At 46.3% G+C, this 24,369-nt stretch overlaps 1 protein-coding gene across 1 annotated transcript; it reads right to left on the bottom strand.

Annotated features, from left to right (window-relative positions):
* Window positions 1–1,566: 1,566 nt before the first annotated feature.
* On the bottom strand, window positions 1,567–17,817 carry LOC311112483 (uncharacterized protein; the record flags this gene model as incomplete). Its single annotated transcript, XM_084155618.1, has 10 exons — window positions 1,567–1,575; window positions 2,058–2,180; window positions 2,325–2,699; window positions 2,977–3,120; window positions 3,424–3,546; window positions 3,691–4,065; window positions 4,343–4,446; window positions 6,608–6,955; window positions 17,262–17,454; window positions 17,725–17,817. 10 exons carry the CDS (start codon window positions 17,815–17,817, stop codon window positions 1,567–1,569), a joined length of 1,887 nt encoding a protein of 628 aa, XP_084011744.1.
* Window positions 17,818–24,369: the final 6,552 nt, after the last annotated feature.

The following is a 24,369-nucleotide window of genomic DNA, read 5'->3' as shown; positions in this document are numbered from 1 at the left end:
TCCCACACTATCAGTCCATTGGATACCAAATATACCAAAATGATGTGTGAATCCGTAGCCAGTTTAAATGTTTGTATTTCTGTGATATTGGTAGGTTTTTCTAAGAGGAATAAACCCACACAAATAAGGTGATGGACATCCCATATCAAGATTACATTGCCCACATAATTGATGTCCTGCTTTTCCCACCATTGCATGTGAAAACATAATCTCTCTATCTCAGACACGAAAAGAATGATTCAACCTAACACTATCAGAGTCCCATTGTTGATAGACTAACACGTGGAGGACGTGAGCTGATGCTGGCTGCTGGCACAATGTCAGATCCAGACATATCCCTTAGGAGGTGGGTGGACTTGAGCTATCATTTCATCAGCAACAGGCCTGGCTATCTCCAAGACAGATTCAATCTCATGTTATCACTTTAGCTATCTGGATTATCTCGCTAATCTCGAAATCCAAAATGATATAGTAACAGGTCACTGAAAACGTACACATAAAGAGATTAGTGGTCATCAAAGTATGTAGGTTTGCATTAGAGTAATTTCAAGTCCAGATCAAACAGTTCCTCAAAGAGAAGGACAACATGACATGGTTGACCCACATCAGAGTAACTGCATAACTCAAGGCGATGTAGAGTTTCTGAGTGGCCAAAGACATGGCAAGCTGTTGTGTTTGAAAAGGAAAGGAATCTCCGGTACACTGGTTCTCGTACGATCCACAATGTGTATAATGGATCTCAAAACTCCCCTCTGTTTTCTATATATAGCATCCATTACATTTCAATCAATCAAAGAAATACACCACACCAATCACATAAGAATACAAGTAAAATGTATGAGCTTTTATCTGAGGATCAATTGTATATTAAGTTGGACCTGTTTCATTTAGCACAAGTGAAACCAAACTCTTATCTGTGCTCCATCCAGTTCAGTAGAAACACATTTGTTTCCATCAACAAAGGATAAATGCTTACTGCCTCATTACTCACATGGCTGCTGATGTGACCTTTCCCAGGGATTTGTACAATACACCTTTGGGCGATAACAAAACAAGGGAAAGAGGACGGGATGGTGCACCACTATCCATGCTATGGAGGTCATTGCAATGAACTGCTGCCCTGTGATAGAGTCATTAGGTAAAATTATATAAGGTATATGACTAGCTGACATCTCTCTCTCTCTCTCTCTCTCTCTCTCTCTCTCTCTCTCTCTCTCTCTCTCTCTGTGTGTGTGTGTGAAATGTGAGCTAGCTAAAGCATAATCACCTGCTTTCATTGAATATGGGTTAACTCCATTTTGGGCCCTTTGGCATCTCTGTGGTGTAGGTGAAGGGAAATAATCCGATAGGCAGAGAGGAGGTGGAGTAGGTCTAGCCTGTGGAACTGAAGTTTCTATGTCTTTCTGTCTTTTTTTATGTCGCTGTGTTAGATCCCTCAGTGGCTTATTTTTCCGCGGTGGTGGGGCAAACTGGGAAAGGACATAAACAAATCAAATAAAATCTATTAATTGTATTTGTCAAATGCACCGAATACAACAGGTGTTGACCTCACCGTGAAATGCTTGCTCACAAGCCCTGAACCAACAATTACGTTTTAAGAAAATAAGTGTTAAGAAAATATTTACTAAATAAGCTAAAGTAAAAAAACAACAACATATAAACGTGAGAATTGCTGATTGCAGTTAAAATACGACCGTGATGTACAAATTAAAAGGGACAGTTTGGAGTGAGTAGCCTACGTCAAATCTCTGAAGAGACTCAGCTACCACTGGAGAGATGGGCCGTTCAACCACGATGGGCTCCACTGGATGTGGAGGGAAGAAATCCTGTGCGCCTTGGCATCCTTGTGGTGGAGGTGAATTGAAGAAATCCTGTGCCCCTTGGCTTCCCTGTGGTGGAGGTGAATTGAAGAAATCCTGTACCCTTTGGCATCCCTGTGGTGGAGGTGAATTAAAGAAATCCTGTGCCCCTTGGCATCCCTGTGGTGGATGTGAATTAAAGCAATCCTGTGCCCTTTGGCATCCCTGTGGTGGAGGTGAATTGAAGAAATCCTGTGCCCCTTGGCCTCCCTGTGGTGGAGGGAAATAATCCGATAGGCAGGGAGGAGGTGGAGTAGTTTTGGTCTGTGGAACTGAAGTTTCCATGTCTTTTTGTCTTTTTTTATGTTGCTGTTTCAGACCTTTCAGCTGCTTATTTTTCTGCGGTAGTGGGGAAAACTGGGAAAGGACATAAACAAGCAATATAAACATTTGAATTGCTAATTGCAGTTAAAATAGGACTATGATTTACAAATTAAAAGGGACAGTTTGGAGTGAGTAGCCTACCTCAAATCTCTGAAGAGACTCAGCTACCACTGGAGAGATGGGCCGTTCAACCATGACAGGCTTCACTGGTGGAGAGATGGGCCGTTCAACCACGATGGGTTTCACTGGTGAAGAGATGGGCAGCTCAAACATGACAGGCTTCACTGGTGGAGAGATGGGCAGCTCAGCCACGATGGGCTTCACTGGAGGTGGAGGGAAGAAATCCTGGGTCCTTTGGCATCTCTGTGGTGTAGGTGAAGGGAAATAATCCGATAGGCTGGGAGGAGGCAGAGTAGGTCTGGCCTGTGGAACTGAAGTTTCCATGTCTTTCTGTCTTTTTTTATGTCGCTGTGTTAGATCCTTCAGTGGCTTATTTTTCCGTGGTGGTGGGGCAAACTGGGAAAAGACATAAACAAATCAAATCAAATCTAATTGTATTTGTCAAATACACCGAATACAACAGGTGTTGACCTTACCGTGAAATGCTTGCTCACAAGCCCTGAACCAACGATTACGTTTTAAGAAAATAAGTGTTAAGAAAATATTTACTAAATAAGCTAAAGTAAAAAAAACAAAAAAACAACAACATATAAACGTGAGAATTGCTGATTGCAGTTAAAATACGACCGTGATGTAAAAATTAAAAAGGGACAGTTTGGAGTGAGTAGCCTACCTCAAATCTCTGAAGAGACTCAGCTACCACTGGAGAGATGGGCAGCTCAACCACTATGGGCTCCACTGGTGGAGAGATCGGAAGTTCAACCACGATGGGCTCCACTGGATGTGGAGGGAAGAAATCCTGTGCGCCTTGGCATCCCTGTGGTGGAGGTGAATTGAAGAAATCCTGTGCCCCTTGGCATCCCTGTGGTGGAGGTGAATTGAAGAAATCCTGTGCCCTTTGGCATCCCTGTGGTGGAGGTGAATTGAAGAAATCCTGTGCCCTTTGGCATCCCTGTGGTGGAGGTGAATTGAAGAAATCCTGTACCCTTTGGCATCCCTGTGGTGGAGGTGAATTAAAGAAATCCTGTGCCCCTTGGCATCCCTGTGGTGGATGTGAATTAAAGCAATCCTGTGCCCTTTGGCATCCCTGTGGTGGAGGTGAATTGAAGAAATCCTGTGCCCCTTGGCCTCCCTGTGGTGGAGGGAAATAATCCGATAGGCAGGGAGGAGGTGGAGTAGTTTTGGTCTGTGGAACTGAAGTTTCCATGTCTTTTTGTCTTTTTTTATGTTGCTGTTTCAGACCTTTCAGCTGCTTATTTTTCTGCGGTAGTGGGGAAAACTGGGAAAGGACATAAACAAGCAATATAAACATTTGAATTGCTAATTGCAGTTAAAATAGGACTATGATTTACAAATTAAAAGGGACAGTTTGGAGTGAGTAGCCTACCTCAAATCTCTGAAGAGACTCAGCTACCACTGGAGAGATGGGCCGTTCAACCATGACAGGCTTCACTGGTGGAGAGATGGGCCGTTCAACCACGATGGGTTTCACTGGTGAAGAGATGGGCAGCTCAAACATGACAGGCTTCACTGGTGGAGAGATGGGCAGCTCAGCCACGATGGGCTTCACTGGAGGTGGAGGGAAGAAATCCTGGGTCCTTTGGCATCTCTGTGGTGTAGGTGAAGGGAAATAATCCGATAGGCTGGGAGGAGGCAGAGTAGGTCTGGCCTGTGGAACTGAAGTTTCCATGTCTTTCTGTCTTTTTTTATGTCGCTGTGTTAGATCCTTCAGTGGCTTATTTTTCCGTGGTGGTGGGGCAAACTGGGAAAAGACATAAACAAATCAAATCAAATCTAATTGTATTTGTCAAATACACCGAATACAACAGGTGTTGACCTTACCGTGAAATGCTTGCTCACAAGCCCTGAACCAACGATTACGTTTTAAGAAAATAAGTGTTAAGAAAATATTTACTAAATAAGCTAAAGTAAAAAAAACAAAAAAACAACAACATATAAACGTGAGAATTGCTGATTGCAGTTAAAATACGACCGTGATGTAAAAATTAAAAAGGGACAGTTTGGAGTGAGTAGCCTACCTCAAATCTCTGAAGAGACTCAGCTACCACTGGAGAGATGGGCAGCTCAACCACTATGGGCTCCACTGGTGGAGAGATCGGAAGTTCAACCACGATGGGCTCCACTGGATGTGGAGGGAAGAAATCCTGTGCGCCTTGGCATCCCTGTGGTGGAGGTGAATTGAAGAAATCCTGTGCCCCTTGGCATCCCTGTGGTGGAGGTGAATTGAAGAAATCCTGTGCCCTTTGGCATCCCTGTGGTGGAGGTGAATTGAAGAAATCCTGTGCCCTTTGGCATCCCTGTGGTGGAGGTGAATTGAAGAAATCCTGTGCCCCTTGGCCTCCCTGTGGTGGAGGGAAATAATCCGATAGGCAGGGAGGAGGTGGAGTAGTTTTGGTCTGTGGAACTGAAGTTTCCATGTCTTTTTGTCTTTTTTTATGTTGCTGTTTCAGACCCTTCAGCAGACCCTTCAGCTCAAACATGACAGGCTTCATAATTGGAGAGATGGGCAGCTCAGCCACGATGGGCTTCACTGGTGGAGAGATGGGAAGCTCAAACATGACAGGCTTCACTAGTGGAGAGATGGGCAGCTCAGCCACGATGGGCTTCACTGGTGGAGAGATGGGAAGCTCAACCATGATGGGCTTCACTGGTGGAGAGATGGGCAGCTCAACCATGATTGGCTTCACTGGTGGAGAGATGGGCAGCTCAGCCACGATGGGCTTCACTGGTGGAGAGATGGGAAGCTCAAACATGACAGGCTTCACTAGTGGAGAGATGGGCAGCTCAGCCACGCTGGGCTTCACTGGTGGAGAGATGGGAAGCTCAACCATGATGGGCTTCACTGGTGGAGAGATGGGAAGCTCAACCATGATGGGCTTCACTGGTGGAGAGATGGGCAGCTCAGCCACGATGGGCTTCACTGGTGGAGAGATGGGAAGCTCAACCATGATGGGCTTCACTGGTGGAGAGATGGGCAGCTCAACCACGATGGGCTCCACTGGATGTGGAGGGAAGAAATCCTGTGCCCCTTGGCATCCCTGTGGTGGAGGTGAATTAAAGCAATCCTGTGCCCTTTGGCATCCCTGTGGTGGATGTGAATTGAAGAAATCCTGTGCCCTTTGGCATCCCTGTGGTGGAGGTGAATTGAAGAAATCCTGTGCCCCTTGGCCTCCCTGTGGTGGAGGGAAATAATCCGATAGGCAGGGAGGAGGTGGAGTAGTTTTGGTCTGTGGAACTGAAGTTTCCATGTCTTTTTGTCTTTTTTTATGTTGCTGTTTCAGACCCTTCCAGACCCTTCAGCAGACCCTTCAGCTCAAACATGACAGGCTTCATAATTGGAGAGATGGGCAGCTCAGCCACGATGGGCTTCACTGGTGGAGAGATGGGAAGCTCAAACATGACAGGCTTCACTAGTGGAGAGATGGGCAGCTCAGCCACGATGGGCTTCACTGGTGGAGAGATGGGAAGCTCAACCATGATGGGCTTCACTGGTGGAGAGATGGGAAGCTCAACCATGATTGGCTTCACTGGTGGAGAGATGGGCAGCTCAGCCACGATGGGCTTCACTGGTGGAGAGATGGGAAGCTCAAACATGACAGGCTTCACTAGTGGAGAGATGGGCAGCTCAGCCACGCTGGGCTTCACTGGTGGAGAGATGGGAAGCTCAACCATGATGGGCTTCACTGGTGGAGAGATGGGAAGCTCAACCATGATGGGCTTCACTGGTGGAGAGATAGGAAGCTCAACCATGATGGGCTTCACTGGTGGAGAGATGGGAAGCTCAACCATGATTGGCTTCACTGGTGGAGAGATGGGCAGCTCAGCCACGATGGGCTTCACTGGTGGAGAGATGGGAAGCTCAAACATGACAGGCTTCACTAGTGGAGAGATGGGCAGCTCAGCCACGCTGGGCTTCACTGGTGGAGAGATGGGAAGCTCAACCATGATGGGCTTCACTGGTGGAGAGATGGGAAGCTCAACCATGATGGGCTTCACTGGTGGAGAGATGGGCAGCTCAGCCACGATGGGCTTCACTGGTGGAGAGATGGGAAGCTCAACCATGATGGGCTTCACTGGTGGAGAGATGGGCAGCTCAACCACGATGGGCTCCACTGGATGTGGAGGGAAGAAATCCTGTGCCCCTTGGCATCCCTGTGGTGGAGGTGAATTAAAGCAATCCTGTGCCCTTTGGCATCCCTGTGGTGGAGGTGAATTGAAGAAATCCTGTGCCCTTTGGCATCCCTGTGGTGGAGGTGAATTGAAGAAATCCTGTGCCCCTTGGCCTCCCTGTGGTGGAGGGAAATAATCCGATAGGCAGGGAGGAGGTGGAGTAGTTTTGGTCTGTGGAACTGAAGTTTCCATGTCTTTTTGTCTTTTTTTATGTTGCTGTTTCAGAACCTTCAGCAGACCCTTCAGCTCAAACATGACATGCTTCATAATTGGAGAGATGGGCAGCTCAGCCACGATGGGCTTCACTGGTGGAGAGATGGGAAGCTCAAACATGACAGGCTTCACTAGTGGAGAGATGGGCAGCTCAGCCACGATGGGCTTCACTGGTGGAGAGATGGGAAGCTCAACCATGATGGGCTTCACTGGTGGAGAGATGGGAAGCTCAACCATGATGGGCTTCACTGGTGGAGAGATGGGCAGCTCAGCCACGATGGGCTTCACTGGTGGAGAGATGGGAAGCTCAACCATGATGGGCTTCACTGGTGGAGAGATGGGCAGCTCAACCACGATGGGCTCCATTGGATGTGGAGGGAAGAAATCCTGTGCCCCTTGGCATCCCTGTGGTGGAGGTGAATTAAAGCAATCCTGTGCCCTTTGGCATCCCTGTGGTGGAGGTGAATTGAAGAAATCCTGTGCCCTTTGGCATCCCTGTGGTGGAGGTGAATTGAAGAAATCCTGTTCCCCTTGGCCTCCCTGTGGTGGAGGGAAATAATCCGATAGGCAGGGAGGAGGTGGAGTAGTTTTGGTCTGTGGAACTGAAGTTTCCATGTCTTTTTGTCTTTTTTTATGTTGCTGTTTCAGACCCTTCAGCAGACCCTTCAGCTCAAACATTACAGGCTTCATAATTGGAGAGATGGGCAGCTCAGCCACGATGGGCTTCACTGGTGGAGAGATGGGAAGCTCAAACATGACAGGCTTCACTAGTGGAGAGATGGGCAGCTCAGCCACGATGGGCTTCATTGGTGGAGAGATGGGAAGCTCAACCATGATGGGCTTCACTGGTGGAGAGATGGGAAGCTCAACCATGATTGGCTTCACTGGTGGAGAGATGGGCAGCTCAGCCACGATGGGCTTCACTGGTGGAGAGATGGGAAGCTCAAACATGACAGGCTTCACTAGTGGAGAGATGGGCAGCTCAGCCATGGTGGGCTTCACTGGTGGAGAGATGGGAAGCTCAACCATGATGGGCTTCACTGGTGGAGAGATGGGCAGCTCAGCCACGATGGGCTTCACTGGTGGAGAGATGGGAAGCTCAACCAGGATGGGCTTCACTGGTGGAGAGATGGGCAGCTCAACCACGATGGGCTCCATTGGATGTGGAGGGAAGAAATCCTGTGCCCCTTGGCATCCATGTGGTGGAGGTGAATTAAAGCAATCCTGTGCCCTTTGGCATCCCTGTGGTGGAGGTGAATTGAAGAAATCCTGTGCCCTTTGGCATCCCTGTGGTGGAGGTGAATTGAAGAAATCCTGTTCCCCTTGGCCTCCCTGTGGTGGAGGGAAATAATCCGATAGGCAGGGAGGAGGTGGAGTAGTTTTGGTCTGTGGAACTGAAGTTTCCATGTCTTTTTGTCTTTTTTTATGTTGCTGTTTCAGACCCTTCAGCAGACCCTTCAGCTCAAACATTACAGGCTTCATAATTGGAGAGATGGGCAGCTCAGCCTCGATGGGCTTCACTGGTGGAGAGATGGGAAGCTCAAACATGACAGGCTTCACTAGTGGAGAGATGGGCAGCTCAGCCACGATGGGCTTCACTGGTGGAGCGATGGGAAGCTCAACCATGATGGGCTTCACTGGTGGAGAGATGGGAAGCTCAACCATGATTGGCTTCACTGGTGGAGAGATGGGCAGCTCAGCCACAATGGGCTTCACTGGTGGAGAGATGGGAAGCTCAAACATGACAGGCTTCACTAGTGGAGAGATGAGCAGCTCAGCCACGATGGGCTTCACTGGTGGAGAGATGGGAAGCTCAACCATGATGGGCTTCACTGGTGGAGAGATGGGCAGCTCAGCCACGATGGGCTTCACTGGTGGAGAGATGGGAAGCTCAACCATGATGGGCTTCACTGGTGGAGAGATGGGCAGCTCAACCACGATGGGCTCCATTGGATGTGGAGGGAAGAAATCATATGCCCCTTGGCATCCCTGTGGTGGAGGTGAATTAAAGCAATCCTGTGCCCTTTGGCATCCCTGTGGTGGAGGTGAATTGAAGAAATCCTGTGCCCTTTGGCATCCCTGTGGTGGAGGTGAATTGAAGAAATCCTGTGCCCCTTGGCCTCCCTGTGGTGGAGGGAAATAATCCGATAGGCAGGGAGGAGGTGGAGTAGTTTTGGTCTGTGGAACTGAAGTTTCCATGTCTTTTTGTCTTTTTTTATGTTGCTGTTTCAGACCCTTCAGCAGACCCTTCAGCTCAAACATTACAGGCTTCATAATTGGAGAGATGGGCAGCTCAGCCTCGATGGGCTTCACTGGTGGAGAGATGGGAAGCTCAAATATGACAGGCTTCACTAGTGGAGAGATGGCAGCTCAGCCACGATGGGCTTCACTGGTGGAGCGATGGGAAGCTCAACCATGATGGGCTTCACTGGTGGAGAGATGGGAAGCTCAACCATGATTGGCTTCACTGGTGGAGAGATGGGCAGCTCAGCCACGATGGGCTTCACTGGTGGAGAGATGGGAAGCTCAAACATGACTGGCTTCACTAGTGGAGAGATGAGCAGCTCAGCCACGATGGGCTTCACTGGTGGAGAGATGGGAAGCTCAACCATGATGGGCTTCACTGGTGGAGAGATGGGCAGCTCAGCCACGATGGGCTTCACTGGTGGAGAGATGGGAAGCTCAACCATGATGGGCTTCACTGGTGGAGAGATGGGCAGCTCAACCACGATGGGCTCCATTGGATGTGGAGGGAAGAAATCATGTGCCCCTTGGCATCCCATTGGTGGAGGTGAATTAAAGCAATCCTGTGCCCTTTGGCATCCCTGTGGTGGAGGTGAATTGAAGAAATCCTGTGCCCTTTGGCATCCCTGTGGTGGAGGTGAATTGAAGAAATCCTGTGCCCCTTGGCCTCCCTGTGGTGGAGGGAAATAATCCGATAGGCAGGGAGGTGGAGTAGTTTTGGTCTGTGGAACTGAAGTTTCCATGTCTTTTTGTCTTTTTTATGTTGCTGTTTCAGACCCTTCAGCAGACCCTTCAGCTCAAACATGACAGGCTTCATAATTGGAGAGATGGGCAGCTCAGCCACGATGGGCTTCACTGGTGGAGAGATGGGAAGCTCAAACATGACAGGCTTCACTAGTGGAGAGATGGGCAGCTCAACCATGATTGGCTTCACTGGTGGAGAGATGGGCAGCTCAGCTACGATGGGCTTCACTGGTGGAGAGATGGGAAGCTCAAACATGACAGGATTCACTAGTGGAGAGATGGGCAGCTCAGCCACGATGGGCTTCACTGGTGGAGAGATGGGAAGCTCAACCATGATGGTATTCACTGGTGGAGAGATGGGCAGCTCAGCCACGATGGGCTTCACTGGTGGAGAGATGGGAAGCTCAACCATGATGGGCTTCACTGGTGGAGAGATGGGCAGCTCAGCCACGATGGGCTTCACTGGTGGAGAGATGGGCAACTCAACCACTATGGGCTTCACTGGTGGAGAGATGGGAAGCTCAACCATGATGGGCTTCACTGGTGGAGAGATGGGCAGCTCAGCCACGATGGGCTTCACTGGTGGAGAGATGGGCAGCTCAGCCACGATGGGCTTCACTGGTGGAGAGATGGGCTATAGATAGTGGTATAGAAAGAGAAGTTTAGTCCAGAAACAACATATAATCAATTACAATGTAATAGACGCATGGCCTAAAACATATCTGTTTGCTTACTTATGAATATGCAAACCATAATAATCATCCCCTCCCTCATCATCCATTCTAACTCTGCTGTCTCATCCAACGAATAAACGTACCTGTGCCCTACTCTGTGTGCACAACAGGGTAACACAATACCACATGAAGAACTTAGATTGGTACTCCTGACACTTCTGCCATGCAATCTCAATCATCTCCTCAAGAGTCCCAACGCTACAGGAGAGGAAACACACCAGGTTGTTTAGAATGTGTGGAAAGAGGCTTCATACCGTGGATACGAAACAGTCTTTATATTTCAGATCTGAACTCAATCTAGGTACTCTGGGTAATCCAGGTAATCTGAAACTCCATTACATTGGTCCAACATCTCAATCAACTTCACTGTAAAGGCAGTGTAATCATAGCACTCCAAATCCCAAAATGAATGTATCTGGTGGATTGTGTAGCTGTGCAGATGTCAATGCTGTGTTAACGAACAAAGTGCTTACTTTGCAAGAGGCCAAGGGGATGCTGCGAGGAATCCAGGCTGCTCCTGTGGGCTCTGCTGAGGGAGATTAGAGGAAGTAGGGAGGGGGAGATGGGCAGGAGCATCGACAATCTGAGAAGAACCAGCCTCTATTTCCCATTTGGCCCCTTGACCAGGTTGATCCTGGTCATACTTGTACGCATACTCATAGTTGTACTCGTTGTTGTTTAGGGTCCACCTCTCTGTAAAAAGAATGAGAGCAGAAGCTTGATCCTCTCATTTCCATAAAGGAGTGGTAATACAATGATTAAACCAAGACCCAACAGAGGTGTGAAATGCTTACCCCAATGGCCATGTTCTTCATTCCAGTGGAAATATCCATAATCATCGGCCACGTAAAACCCGTCTGCATCAGCCTTAACAACATAATCAACATGGAGACAGTCAGGTGAGAACAACTTTAAAGAGCAAAACCTGTTATCAAAGCAAAAAAGCTGGAAGGTACAGTATAAATTGAATCCCTTTTAATGTTCTCAGAATGTATTGGAGAAAACATTATACCGAGACCTTTTAAAGCTAGAATCCTTAATTGAAACAATAACAAAGCGGACACCCCACCTCTCTTTTGGTAAAAAACTAAGGGATGGGCCTGGAGAAATATAACCACTCTCAAATTCAGACAGAGCTGGCCATCCATGATATCAAAATTACTGTTTTAACCATGTTTTAAGGTTATACAGTGTTGTTTTCATTACATTTACATTGTTTACACACATTGGAGTCAAACAAGCTTCTATTTTGGGTTCTGATGGGGTACATATGACAGTTGAATTAAGATCATGAGGCATTTATAATTACATTCTTCAAGAATCAAATGGGTATATATCATTAACCTCTTAAGGATCGTACACTTTCTTTTGCCTAAAATGACATACCCAAATCTAAATGCCTGTAGCTCAGGACCTGAAGCAAGGATATGCATATTCTTGATACCATTTTAAAGGAAACACTTTGAAGTTTGTGAAAATGTGAAATGAATGTAGGAGAATATAACACATTAGATCTGGTAAAAGATAATACAAACAAAAAAACGTGTTTTCTATATATTTTTTTGTTCCATCATCTTTGAAATGCAAGAGAAAGGCCACAATATAATAATGCTGTTTAGGCACAATTTAGATTAATCAGAGCAAGATTACTGAATGTAACGCACATTATTTACCTTCAGAGAGGTGAATGTATCAAACCAGTTGCCGTAGAGGTTAATTAATAAGTCCAACAATGGATGTAGCAACTAAGGGTTCTAGTTTTAAGGAACCAAACAGCTAACGTTGGGAATATCTTGAAAAACTCCTGATCCCAAACGGGGACCAAACTGGAACGTTTCCAGTCCTAGACCTATGTCCCTGGAATCTTCTGACTGTAACATCATACTACTGACATTCCATGGACCAAAAGAAAACATATTGAATGTTGCCAGAACTTCCTGGAGAAATACGTTACATAAAGAACATTATAAACTGGGTGGTTTGAGCCCTGAATGCTGATTGGCTGACAGCCGTGGTATATCAGACCGTATACCATGGGTATGACAAAACACTTATTTTTTCTACTCTAATTACGTTGGTAACCAGTTTATAATAGCAATAAGGCACCTCTGGGGTTTGTGATATACGGCCAATATACCATGGCTGAGGGCTGTGTCCAGGCCCTCCACGTTGCGTTGTGCCTTTGCGTCGTGCATAAGAACAGCCCTTAGCTTTGGTATATTGGCAATATACCAGACCCCCTCTGGCCTTATTGCTTAAGTAACCCACTGGGCACAGACATAATTTCAACATCTAGTTTGGAATTCAGTTTGGTTGAGTTGTCAACTAAGGTGAATTCAACTTGAAATCAACAACAACAAAAATCACTGGGTACTTGCTAACTCTGGTCAATGGTGATAGTGTGGAGAAACTCACACTACCGCCCTGAACCAGAGCTAAATATGCTACTCGCTACCGCCCTGCTCCAGAGTGAGGTGTTTGATTACTCACATTATATGGATCCATAGTTGCTGGATCCATGGTTAGCCAATCTTCAACACAGACGCACCATCCAACATCTCCGGTAAAATTTACGGTAAGGTCTCCAACATCCGGAACAACAGACCGTAATGGTTTCAAAGAGTGATCCAAGTAGTAGTCTCCAGAAACAATTCGTTGCTACTAATAAACGAAAATCGATTGCTCGGGGTTATTTATAGGCTAGATAACGTCACAATACTAATCGTCAGATTGGAACTCACAGAGATTCTGTAGCTCATTCTGTAAATGTTTTAACTCTACTTTGAGTCATAATGTAAGTAATTACACTGCACGCGACCACTATTGACATGGGACGGGTTGTTCATTTGAGTCAAATATTTGGCCACTTCCTTGTGTTTGTTTATAATTGAAAATCAATAAACAATTTATCGTAAAGTTTTGGTCACTCACATTTGTCTCGATTGATTGTTTCTAAATATTTCCCGCAAATGTTCCACTAGTAGCCTAGGCCTAGCCAACAAGACAAAATATGTTTCAAGGGAACACACAGCAACACATTAAATTACTATTCTGTTCTATTTATGGGAACACCTATAGGGAACACGCATAGGGACCGTGCATAGGACATGTTTAGTCTGTCTGCATTACCAGTGTCTATTGGTAGCTTATAATGACAGACTCAATCACAAGGGATGACCGCGAATAAATGTTAGCTTTGCTGTTAGCTGATTGCTTATCTGCTGAGACAGGGTGGTAGATGTTAAACCCCAGCTCTAGAACATAAGGATTAACAGATTTGTTTCAGACATGAAGCCGTCACTTTCTTAGAGATTGAAGACAGAATACAAGAATGTGTGAATGTAAATGTAGGTTGACTTGGATGGTGTGGGGTATGCCATTTGTTACAAAGGGGAGGTGACAAACTAATATTTAATGAAACAAATATTAGATAGGCCTACAGCAAAATTACTAAATTGTTATGTTGCTTTTAAAGCACATTGATACATAGGCTAAATGTTTTGATGCATGTGGATTTCCAGTTGGGCGCCAGCGTCCTAATGATTGGGAGTGGTGCTGAAAGGACAGCTACTGCACCATACACAGAGCCTTTCGTTTCAGCAAAATAATGGCTATTCTGTTCTATTTAATTATATGGGGACACGTTCTGTACAACCACATGGTGTGCATGTTTCAAAATATAAATGGATCAAAAGTGTTTAATGCTTTCTAATTCCATATGCTCCTTGTTGTAACACCCACCCATAGTATGCGCTCCAGCAGGTATATCTCACTGGTCATCCCCAAAGCCAACACCTCCTTTGGCCGCCATTCCTTCCAGTTCTCTGCTGCCAATGACTGGAACGAATTGCAAAAATCTCTGAAGCTGGAGACTCTTATCTCCCTCACTAACTTTAAGCATCAGTTGTCAGAGCACCTTACCGATCACTGCACCTGTACACAGCCCATCTGAAATTAGCCCACCCAACTACCTCATCCCCATATTGTTATTTATTTTGCTCATTTGCACCCCAGTATCTCTATTTGCACATCATCTCTTGCACATCTATCATTCCAGTGTTAATACTAATTGTAATTATTTTGTACTATAGCCTATTTATTGCCTTACCTCCATAACTTGCTACATTTGCACAGACTGTATATATATTTTCTGTTGTATTTTTGACTTTATGTTTTGTTTTACCCCATATGTAACTCTGTGTTGTTGTTTTTATCGCACTGCTTTGCTTTATCTTGGCCAGTTCGCAGTTGTAAATGAGGACTTGTTCTCAACTGGCTTACCTGGTTAAATAAAGGTGAAATAAAATTGTAAAAAATATTCTGCATTTTCCTAACTAAGGTTGGATATGCTGGGCTATGTGACGTTTGATTGAGTCCTCTACCTCCATTGGCCTCTGAAAACATAGCATCCTCCTGACGAGTTGTGTGATTAGGGAAATTTTACCTAATGACTCTATCACAGGGCAGCAGTTCTTTGCAATGACCTCCATAGCATGGATAGTGGTGCACCATCCTGTCCTCTTTCCCTTGTTTTGTTATCGCCCAAAGGTGTATTGTACAAATCCCTGGGAAAGGTCACATCAGCAGCCATGTGAGTAATGAGGCAGTAAGCATTTATCCTTTGTTGATGGAAACAAATGTGTTTCTACTGAACTGGATGGAGCACAGATAAGAGTTTGGTTTCACTTGTGCTAAATGAAACAGGTCCAACTTAATATACAATTGATCCTCAGATAAAAGCTCATACATTTTACTTGTATTCTTATGTGAGTGGTGTGGTGTATTTCTTTGATTGATTGAAATGTAATGGATGCTATATATAGAAAACAGAGGGGAGTTTTGAGATCCATTATACACATTGTGGATCGTACGAGAACCAGTGTACCGGAGATTCCTTTCCTTTTCAAACACAACAGCTTGCCATGTCTTTGGCCACTCAGAAACTCTACATCGCCTTGAGTTATGCAGTTACTCTGATGTGGGTCAACCATGTCATGTTGTCCTTCTCTTTGAGGAACTGTTTGATCTGGACTTGAAATTACTCTAATGCAAACCTACATACTTTGATGACCACTAATCTCTTTATGTGTACGTTTTCAGTGACCTGTTACTATATCATTTTGGATTTCGAGATTAGCGAGATAAACCAGATAGCTTAAGTGATAACATGAGATTGAATCTGTCTTGGAGATAGCCAGGCCTGTTGCTGATGAAATGATAGCTCAAGTCCACCCACCTCCTAAGGGATATGTCTGGATCTGACATTGTGCCAGCAGCCAGCATCAGCTCACGTCCTCCACGTGTTAGTCTATCAACAATGGGACTCTGATAGTGTTAGGTTGAATCATTATTTTCGTGTCTGAGATAGAGAGATTATGTTTTCACATGCAATGGTGTGAAAAGCAGGACATCAATTATGTGGGCAATGTAATCTTGATATGGGATGTCCATCACCTTATTTGTGTGGGTTTATTCCTCTTAGAAAAACCTACCAATGTCACAGAAATACAAACATTTAAACTGGCTACGGATTCACACATAATTTTGGTATCTTTGGTATCCAATGGACTGATAGTGTGGGAGTGCTGGTTTAACATCTACTGTAGTTACAATGAATAAATAACAGGCATAAGCAAACTTTGTCTCATTGGATTTTATAAGAAGTATTATAAGCACAAGATGCTTGAGTTTATTTATTTTTTCTAAGTATGCTATGCTCCACTGCATCCTTTTTTTTCTGGCAAAATAGCCTATGTGAGAAAGAGAAAATTAGTGACATCCCTTACCACAAACATAGTTTACTGTTGAAAAGGTGCACTTATATCAACCTCAGAATTACATTGACTAAAATAGATTAATTTGGATTGTTGTGGCAAAAAAGTAAGTTGGATTAAATCATGTAGTACCTAAAAAAGCCTTAAAATGTCCAGGGGAAGAGTCAACACATGTAGAAGTCCCAGGGGTGGACATGTGATCCCAACCAGAGTCCCATTCACCATCATCTGAACACAATTCAGGAGAGTCTTAATCAATTGTTAACTAAATGTAAACCCTGTGCTAGAGAAAAACATTAATTGAAGTCTGAACCCTGTTAGGATATAGAGTAGTCAATGGTGGACATTATTTTGCTCACCAGCCCAATCAGGCTTGTTACAAGAGTAGAGAGGATATTTACTATCCAAAAGGTCACTTACCTTCCGGCACACACATCGGTGAGAGAGGTCTGAGCATGTGAGCCAGGGCAGTGTCTGATATTCCAGGCCCAGCTTTGGTAGTTGTACCTGGATAACCTGAATATTTGCTAATTGGAGCACCTGTTACGAATGGAAATCAGAGTTATATAAGGTATATGACTAGCTGACCTCTCTCTCTCTCTCTCTCTCTCTCTCTCTCTCTCTCTCTCTCTCTCTCTCTCTCTCTCTCTCTCTCTCTGTGAAATGTGAGCTAGCTAAAGCATAATCACCTGCTTTCATTGAATATGGGTTAACTCCATTTTGGGCTCTTTGGAAACCCTGTGGTGGAGGTGAATCGAAGAAATCCTTGGCCCTTTGGAAACCCTGTGGTGGAGGTGAATGGAAGACATTCTGGGCCCTTTGGCAACCCTGTGGTGGAGGTGAATCGAACCAATTCTGGGCCCTTTGGCAACCCTGTGGTGGAGGTGAATTGAAGAAATCCTGGGCCCTTTGGCATCCCTGTGGTGGAGGTGAATTGAAGAAATCCTGGGCCCTTTGGCATCCCTGTGGTGGAGGTGAATTGAAGAAATCCTGTGCCCTTTGGCATCCCTGTGGTGGAGGTGAATTGAAGAAATCCTTTGGCCATTGGCATCCCTGTGGTGGAGGTGAATTGAAGAAATCCTGGGCCCTTTGGCATCTCTGTGGTGTAGGTGAAGGGAAATAATCCGATAGGCAGGGAGGAGGTGGAGTAGGTCTGGCCTGTGGAACTGAAGTTTCTATGTCTTTCTGTCTTTTTTTATGTCGCTGTGTTAGATCCTTCAGTGGCTTATTTTTCCGCGGTGGTGGGGCAAACTGGGAAAGGACATAAACAAATAAAATAAAATCTATTAATTGTATTTGTCAAATCCACCGAATACAACAGGTGTTGACCTTACCGTGAAATGCTTGCTCACAAGCCCTGAACAAACAATTACGTTTTAAGAAAATAAGTGTTAAGAAAATATTTACTAAATAAGCTAAAGTAAAAAAACAACAACATATAAACGTGAGAATTGCTGATTGCAGTTAAAATACGACCGTGATGTACATATTAAAAGGGACAGTTTGGAGTGAGTAGCCTACGTTAAATCTCTGAAGAGACTCAGCTCCCACTGGAGAGATGGGCCGTTCAACCACTATGGGCTCCACTGGTGAAGAGATGGGCAGCTCAAACATGACAGGCTTCAATAGTGGAGAGATGGGCAGCTCAGCCACGATGGGCTTCACTGGTGGAGAGATGGGAAGCTCAACCATGATGGGCTTCACTGGTGGAGAGATGGGAAGCTCAACCATGATGGGCTCCACTGGTGAAGAGATGGGCAGCTCAAACATGACAGGCTTCACTAGTGGAGAGATGGGCAGCTCAGCCACGATGGGCTTCACTGGTGGAGAGATGGGCCGTTCAACCACGATGGGCTCCACTGGTGAAGAGATGGGCAGCTCAAACATGACAGGCTTCACTAGTGGAGAGATGGGCAGCTCAGCCACGATGGGCTTCACTGGTGGAGAGATGGGAAGCTCAACCATGATGGGCTTCACTGGTGGAGAGATGGGAAGCTCAACCATGATGGGCTCCACTGGTGAAGAGATGGGCAGCTCAAACATGACAGGCTTCACTAGTGGAGAGATGGGCAGCTCAGCCACGATGGGCTTCACTGGTGGAGAGATGGGCAGCTCAGCCACGATGGTCTTCACTGGTGGAGAGATGGGAAGCTCAACCATGATGGGCTTCACTGGTGGAGAGATGGGCAGCTCAGCCACGATGGGCTCCACTGGTGGAGAGATGGGCCGTTCAACCACGATGGGTTCAACTGGATGTGGAGGGAAGAAATCCTGTGTGCCTTGGCATCCCTGTGGTGGAAGTGAATTGAAGAAATCCTTTGCCCTTTGGCATCCCTGTGGTGGAGGTGAATTGAAAAAATCCTGTGCCCCTTGGCTTCCCTGTGGTGGAGGTGAATTGAAGAAATCCTGTGCCCCTTGGCATCCTTGTGGTGGAGGTGAATTAAAGCAATGCTGTGCCCCTTGGCATCCCTGTGGTGGAGGTGAATTAAAGCAATCCTGTGCCCTTTGGCATCCCTGTGGTGGAGGTGAATTGAAGAAATCCTGTGCCCCTTGGCCTCCCTGTGGTGGAGGGAAATAATCCGATAGGCAGGGAGGAGGTGGAGTAGTTTTGGTCTGTGGAACTGAAGTTTCCATGTCTTTTTGTCTTTTTTTATGTTGCTGTTTCAGACCCTTCAGCTGCTTATTTTTCTGCGGTAGTGGGGCAAACCGGGAAAGGACATAAACAAGAAATATAAACATGAGACTTGCTGATTGCAGTTAAAATAGGACTATGATTTACAAATTAAAAGGGACTGTTTGGAGTGAGTAGCCTACCTCAAATCTCTGAAGAGACTCAGCTACCACTGGAGAGATGGGCCGTTCAACCACTATGGGCTCCACTGGTGAAGAGATGGGCCGTTCAACCACAATGGGCTTCACTGGTGAAGAGATGGGCCGTTCAACCACGATGGGCTCCACTGGTGGAGAGATGGGAAGCTCAACCATGATGGGCTTCACTGGTGGAGAGATGGGTAGCTCAGCCACGATGGGCTCCACTGGTGGAGAGATGGGCCGTTCAACCACGATGGGCTCCACTGGATGTGGAGGGAAGAAATCCTGTGTGCCTTGGCATCCCTGTGGTGGAAGTGAATTGAAGAAATCCTTTGCCCTTTGGCATCCCTGTGGTGAAGGTGAATTGAAATAATCCTGTGCCCCTTGGCTTCCCTGTGGTGGAGGTGAATTGAAGAAATCCTGTGCCCCTTGGCATCCTTGTGGTGGAGGTGAATTAAAGCAATGCTGTGCCCCTTGGCATCCCTGTGGTGGAGGTGAATTAAAGCAATCCTGTGCCCTTTGTCATCCCTGTGGTGGAGGTGAATTGAAGAAATCCTGTGCCCCTTGGCCTCCCTGTGGTGGAGGGAAATAATCCGATAGGCAGGGAGGAGGTGGAGTAGTTTTGGTCTGTGGAACTGAAGTTTCCATGTCTTTTTGTCTTTTTTTATGTTGCTGTTTCAGACCCTTCAGCTGCTTATTTTTCTGCGGTAGTGGGGCAAACCGGGAAAGGACATAAACAAGAAATATAAACATGAGACTTGCTGATTGCAGTTAAAATAGGACTATGATTTACAAATTAAAAGGGACTGTTTGGAGTGAGTAGCCTACCTCAAATCTCTGAAGAGACTCAGCTACCACTGGAGAGATGGGCCGTTCAACCACTATGGGCTCCACTGGTGAAGAGATGGGCCGTTCAACCACAATGGGCTTCACTGGTGAAGAGATGGGCAGCTCAGCCACGATGGGCTCCACTGGTGGAGAGATGGGCAGCTCAGCCACGATGGGCTCCACTGGTGAAGAGATGGGCAGCTCAAACATGACAGGCTTCACTAGTGGAGAGATGGGCAGCTCAGCCACGATGGGCTTCACTGGTGGAGAGATGGGAAGCTCAAACATGACAGGCTTCACTAGTGGAGAGATGGGAAATCATCAGCAACAGGCCTGGCTATCTCCAAGACAGATTCAATCTCATGTTATCACTTTAGCTATCTGGATTATTTCGCTAATCTCGAAACCAAAATTATATAGTAACAGGTCACTGAAAACGTACACATAAAGAGATTAGTGGTCATCAAAGTATGTAGGTTTGCATTAGAGTCATTTCAAGTCCAGATCAAACAGTTCCTCAAAGAGAAGGACAACATGACATGGTTGACCCACATCAGAGTAACTGCATAACTCAAGGCGATGTAGAGTTTCTGAGTGGCCAATGACATGGCAAGCTGTTGTGTTTGAAAAGGAAAGGAATCTCCGGTACACTGGTTCTCGTACGATCCACAATGTGTATAATGGATCTCAAAACTCCCCTCTGTTTTCTATATAAAGCATCCATTACATTTCAATCAATCAAAGAAATACACCACACCACTCACATAAGAATACAAGTAAAATGTATGAGCTTTTATCTGAGGATCAATTGTATATTAAGTTGGACCTGTTTCATTTAGCACAAGTGAAACCAAACTCCTATCTGTGCTCCATCCAGTTCAGTAGAAACACATTTGTTTCCATCAACAAAGGATAAATGCTTACTGCCTCATTACTCACATGGCTGCTGATGTGACCTTTCCCAGGGATTTGTACAATACACCTTTGGGCGATAACAAAACAAGGGAAAGAGGACGGGATGGTGCACCACTATCCATGCTATGGAGGTCATTGCAATGAACTGCTGCCCTGTGATAGAGTCATTAGGTAAAATGTCCCTAATCACACAACTCGTCAGGAGGATGCTATGTTTTCAGAGGCCAATGGAGGTAGAGGACTCAATCAAACGTCACATAGCCCAGCATATCCAACCTTAGTTAGGAACATGCAGAAAATTTTTGTTTCACCTTTATTTAACCAGGTAAGCCAGTTGAGAACAAGTTCTCATTTACAACTGCGAACTGGCCAAGATAAAGCAAAGCAGTGCGATAAAAACAACAACACAGAGTTACATATGGGGTAAAACAAAACATAAAGTCAAAAATACAACAGAAAATATATATACAGTGTGTGCAAATGTAGCAAGTTATGGAGGTAAGGCAATAAATAGGCTATAGTGCAAAATAATTACAATTAGTATTAACACTGGAATGATAGATGTGCAAGAGATGATGTGCAAATGAGCAAAATAAATAACAATATGGGGATGAGGTAGTTGGGTGGGCTAATTTCAGATGGGCTGTGTACAGGTGTAGTGATCGGTAAGGTGCTCTGACAACTGATGCTTAAAGTTAGTGAGGGAGATAAGAGTCTCCAGCTTCAGAGATTTTTGCAATTCGTTCCAGTCATTGGCAGCAGAGAACTGGAAGGAATGGCGGCCAAAGGAGGTGTTGGCTTTGGGGATGACCAGTGAGATATACCTGCTGGAGCGCATACTACGGGTGGGTGTTACAACAAGGAGCATATGGAATTAGAAAGCATTAAACACTTTTGATCCATTTATTGTCACGATCGTCGGGAACAGAGGACCAAGGCGCAGCGTGGAAGGTGAACATATCTTTATTATTTGAGTAATACCACGAACAAAACAACAAACGATAACGTGACGTCCTCGGTTCAGACACAAACCTAAACAGGAACAAGATCTCACAAACACTGTGGGAAAACTGGCTGCCTAAGTATGGGTCCCAATCAGAGACAACAAGCAACAGCTGATACACGTTGCCTCTGATTGAGAACCACACTGGCCAACCTAGAAATACTAACCTAGAACGAAAAACAAATGAAAACTCACACCCTGGCTCAACATACTAGAGTCCCCAGAGCCAGGGCGTGACAGTACCCCCCCCCCCCCATAGGCGCGGACTCCGACCGCGCCAACCAAACACCACAGGGGAGGGACCGGGTGGGCACTCCGCCTAGGCGGCGGATCCGGGCATGATCCCCACTCCCTCTCTAACCCCCCAAAGTACCCCTGGTCCGGTCTGGCCCTGCTGACCGGAGCTGGACTGCACACTGGTGGAGTGGATTGCTCCAGCTCCGGCGCGAAGCAGCTGACCCGTGCCGAACCAGGCACCGGTGGAACAGGTACGGGCTGTGCCGGACTGACGACGCACACCACTGGCCTGGTGTGGGGAGCAGGAACGGGCCGAGCCGGGCTGACGAAACACACCCCTGACTTGGTGCGGGGAGCAGGAGGGGGCCGGACCGGGCTGACGAAGCGCACCACTGACTTGGTGCGGGGAGCAGGAACGGGCCGAGCCGGGCTGACGAAGCGCACCACTGACTTGGTGCGGGGAGCAGGAACGGGCCGAGCTGGGCTGACGAAACGCACCACTGACTTGGTGCGGGGAGCAGGAGCGGGCCGGACCGGGCTGATGAAGCGCACAACTGACTTGGTGCGGGGAGCAGGAGCGGACCGGACCGGGCTGGCGAAGCGCACCAATGGCTTGGTGCGGGGAGCAGGAACGGGCCGGACTGTACTGGGAACACACACCACTGGCCCTACGCGGGGATCAGGAACATGCCGGACCGGACTGGCAACACACCCCAGTACCTCTCGCCGTGCCTCTACATCCTCTTTCCCCCTGGTGACCAGTGACTCCCGTAACCTGGCGGCCTCCTGCTGCCCCGTCGTCCACGGCGTGAGCCCCCCCCTAAAAAATTTCTGGCCGTCTCTCCTACCCGTGGACCAGGTCTCCATGTCTCTCGCCAGACTTTCGCCCTTCTGCTTCCAAGTCCAGCCTCTCTCTTCCTCACACGGCTTGACCCAGTCGAGGAGGCGAAGGAGATCCGCTAGAGATCTCCCTGGCGATGGCTCCTGGACACGCTGCTTGATCCAGTCTTGGTGGGATCTTCTGTCACGATCGTCGGGAACAGAGGACCAAGGCGCAGCGTGGAAGGTGAACATATCTTTATTATTTGAGTAATACCACGAACAAAACAATAAACGATAACGTGACGTCCTCGGTTCAGACACAAACCTAAACAGGAACAAGATCCCACAAACACTGTGGGAAAACTGGCTGCCTAAGTATGCTTCCCAATCAGAGACAACAAGCAACAGCTGATACACGTTGCCTCTGATTGAGAACCACACTGGCCAACCTAGAAATACTAACCTAGAACAAAAAACAAATGAAAACTCACACCCTGGCTCAACATACTAGAGTCCCCAGAGCCAGGGCGTGACATTTATATTTTGAAACATGCACACCATGTGGTTGTACAGAACGTGTCCCCATATAATTAAATAGAACAGAATAGCCATTATTTTGCTGAAACGAAAGGCTCTGTGTATGGTGCAGTAGCTGTCCTTTCAGCACCACTCCCAATCATTAGGACGCTGGCACCCAACTGGAAATCCACATGCATCAAAACATTTAGCCTATGTATCAATGCGCTTTAAAAGCAACATAACAATTTAGTAATTTTGCTGTAGGCCTATCTAATATTTGTTTCATTAAATATTAGTTTGTCACCTCCCCTTTGTAACAAATGGCATACCCCACACCATCCAAGTCAACCTACATTTACATTCACACATTCTTGTATTCTGTCTTCAATCTCTAAGAAAGTGACGGCTTCATGTCTGAAACAAATCTGTTAATCCTTATGTTCTAGAGCTGGGGTTTAACATCTACCACCCTGTCTCAGCAGATAAGCAATCAGCTAACAGCAAAGCTAACATTTATTCGCGGTCATCCCTTGTGATTGAGTCTGTCATTATAAGCTACCAATAGACACTGGTAATGCAGACAGACTAAACATTTCCTATGCACGTTCCCTATGCGTGTTCCCTATAGGTGTTCCCATAAATAGAATAGAATAGTAATTTAATGTGTTGCTGTGTGTTCCCTTGAAACCTATTTTGTCTTGTTGGCTAGTCAAATGTCTTCTGTTTGCTGATGATCTGGTGCTTCTGTCACCAACCAAGGAGGGCCTTCAGCAGCACCTAGATGTTCTGCACAGATTCTGTCAGACCTGGGCCCTGACAGTAAATCTCAGTAAGACAAAAATAATGGTGTTCCAAAAAAGGTCCAGTTGCCAGGACCACAAATACAAATTCCATCTAGACACCGTTGCCCTAGAGCACACAAAAAACTATACATACCTCGGCCTAAACATCAGCGCCACAGGTAACTTCCACAAAGCTGTGAACGATCTGAGAGACAAGGCAAGAAGGGCCTTCTATGCCATCAAAAGGAA

This window comes from Coregonus lavaretus, assembly GCF_964263955.1.
Source record: "Coregonus lavaretus genome assembly, chromosome: 38".
Taxonomy (NCBI): Eukaryota; Metazoa; Chordata; class Actinopteri; order Salmoniformes; family Salmonidae; genus Coregonus; species Coregonus lavaretus.
This window is presented reverse-complemented; position numbering and strand designations above follow the sequence as displayed.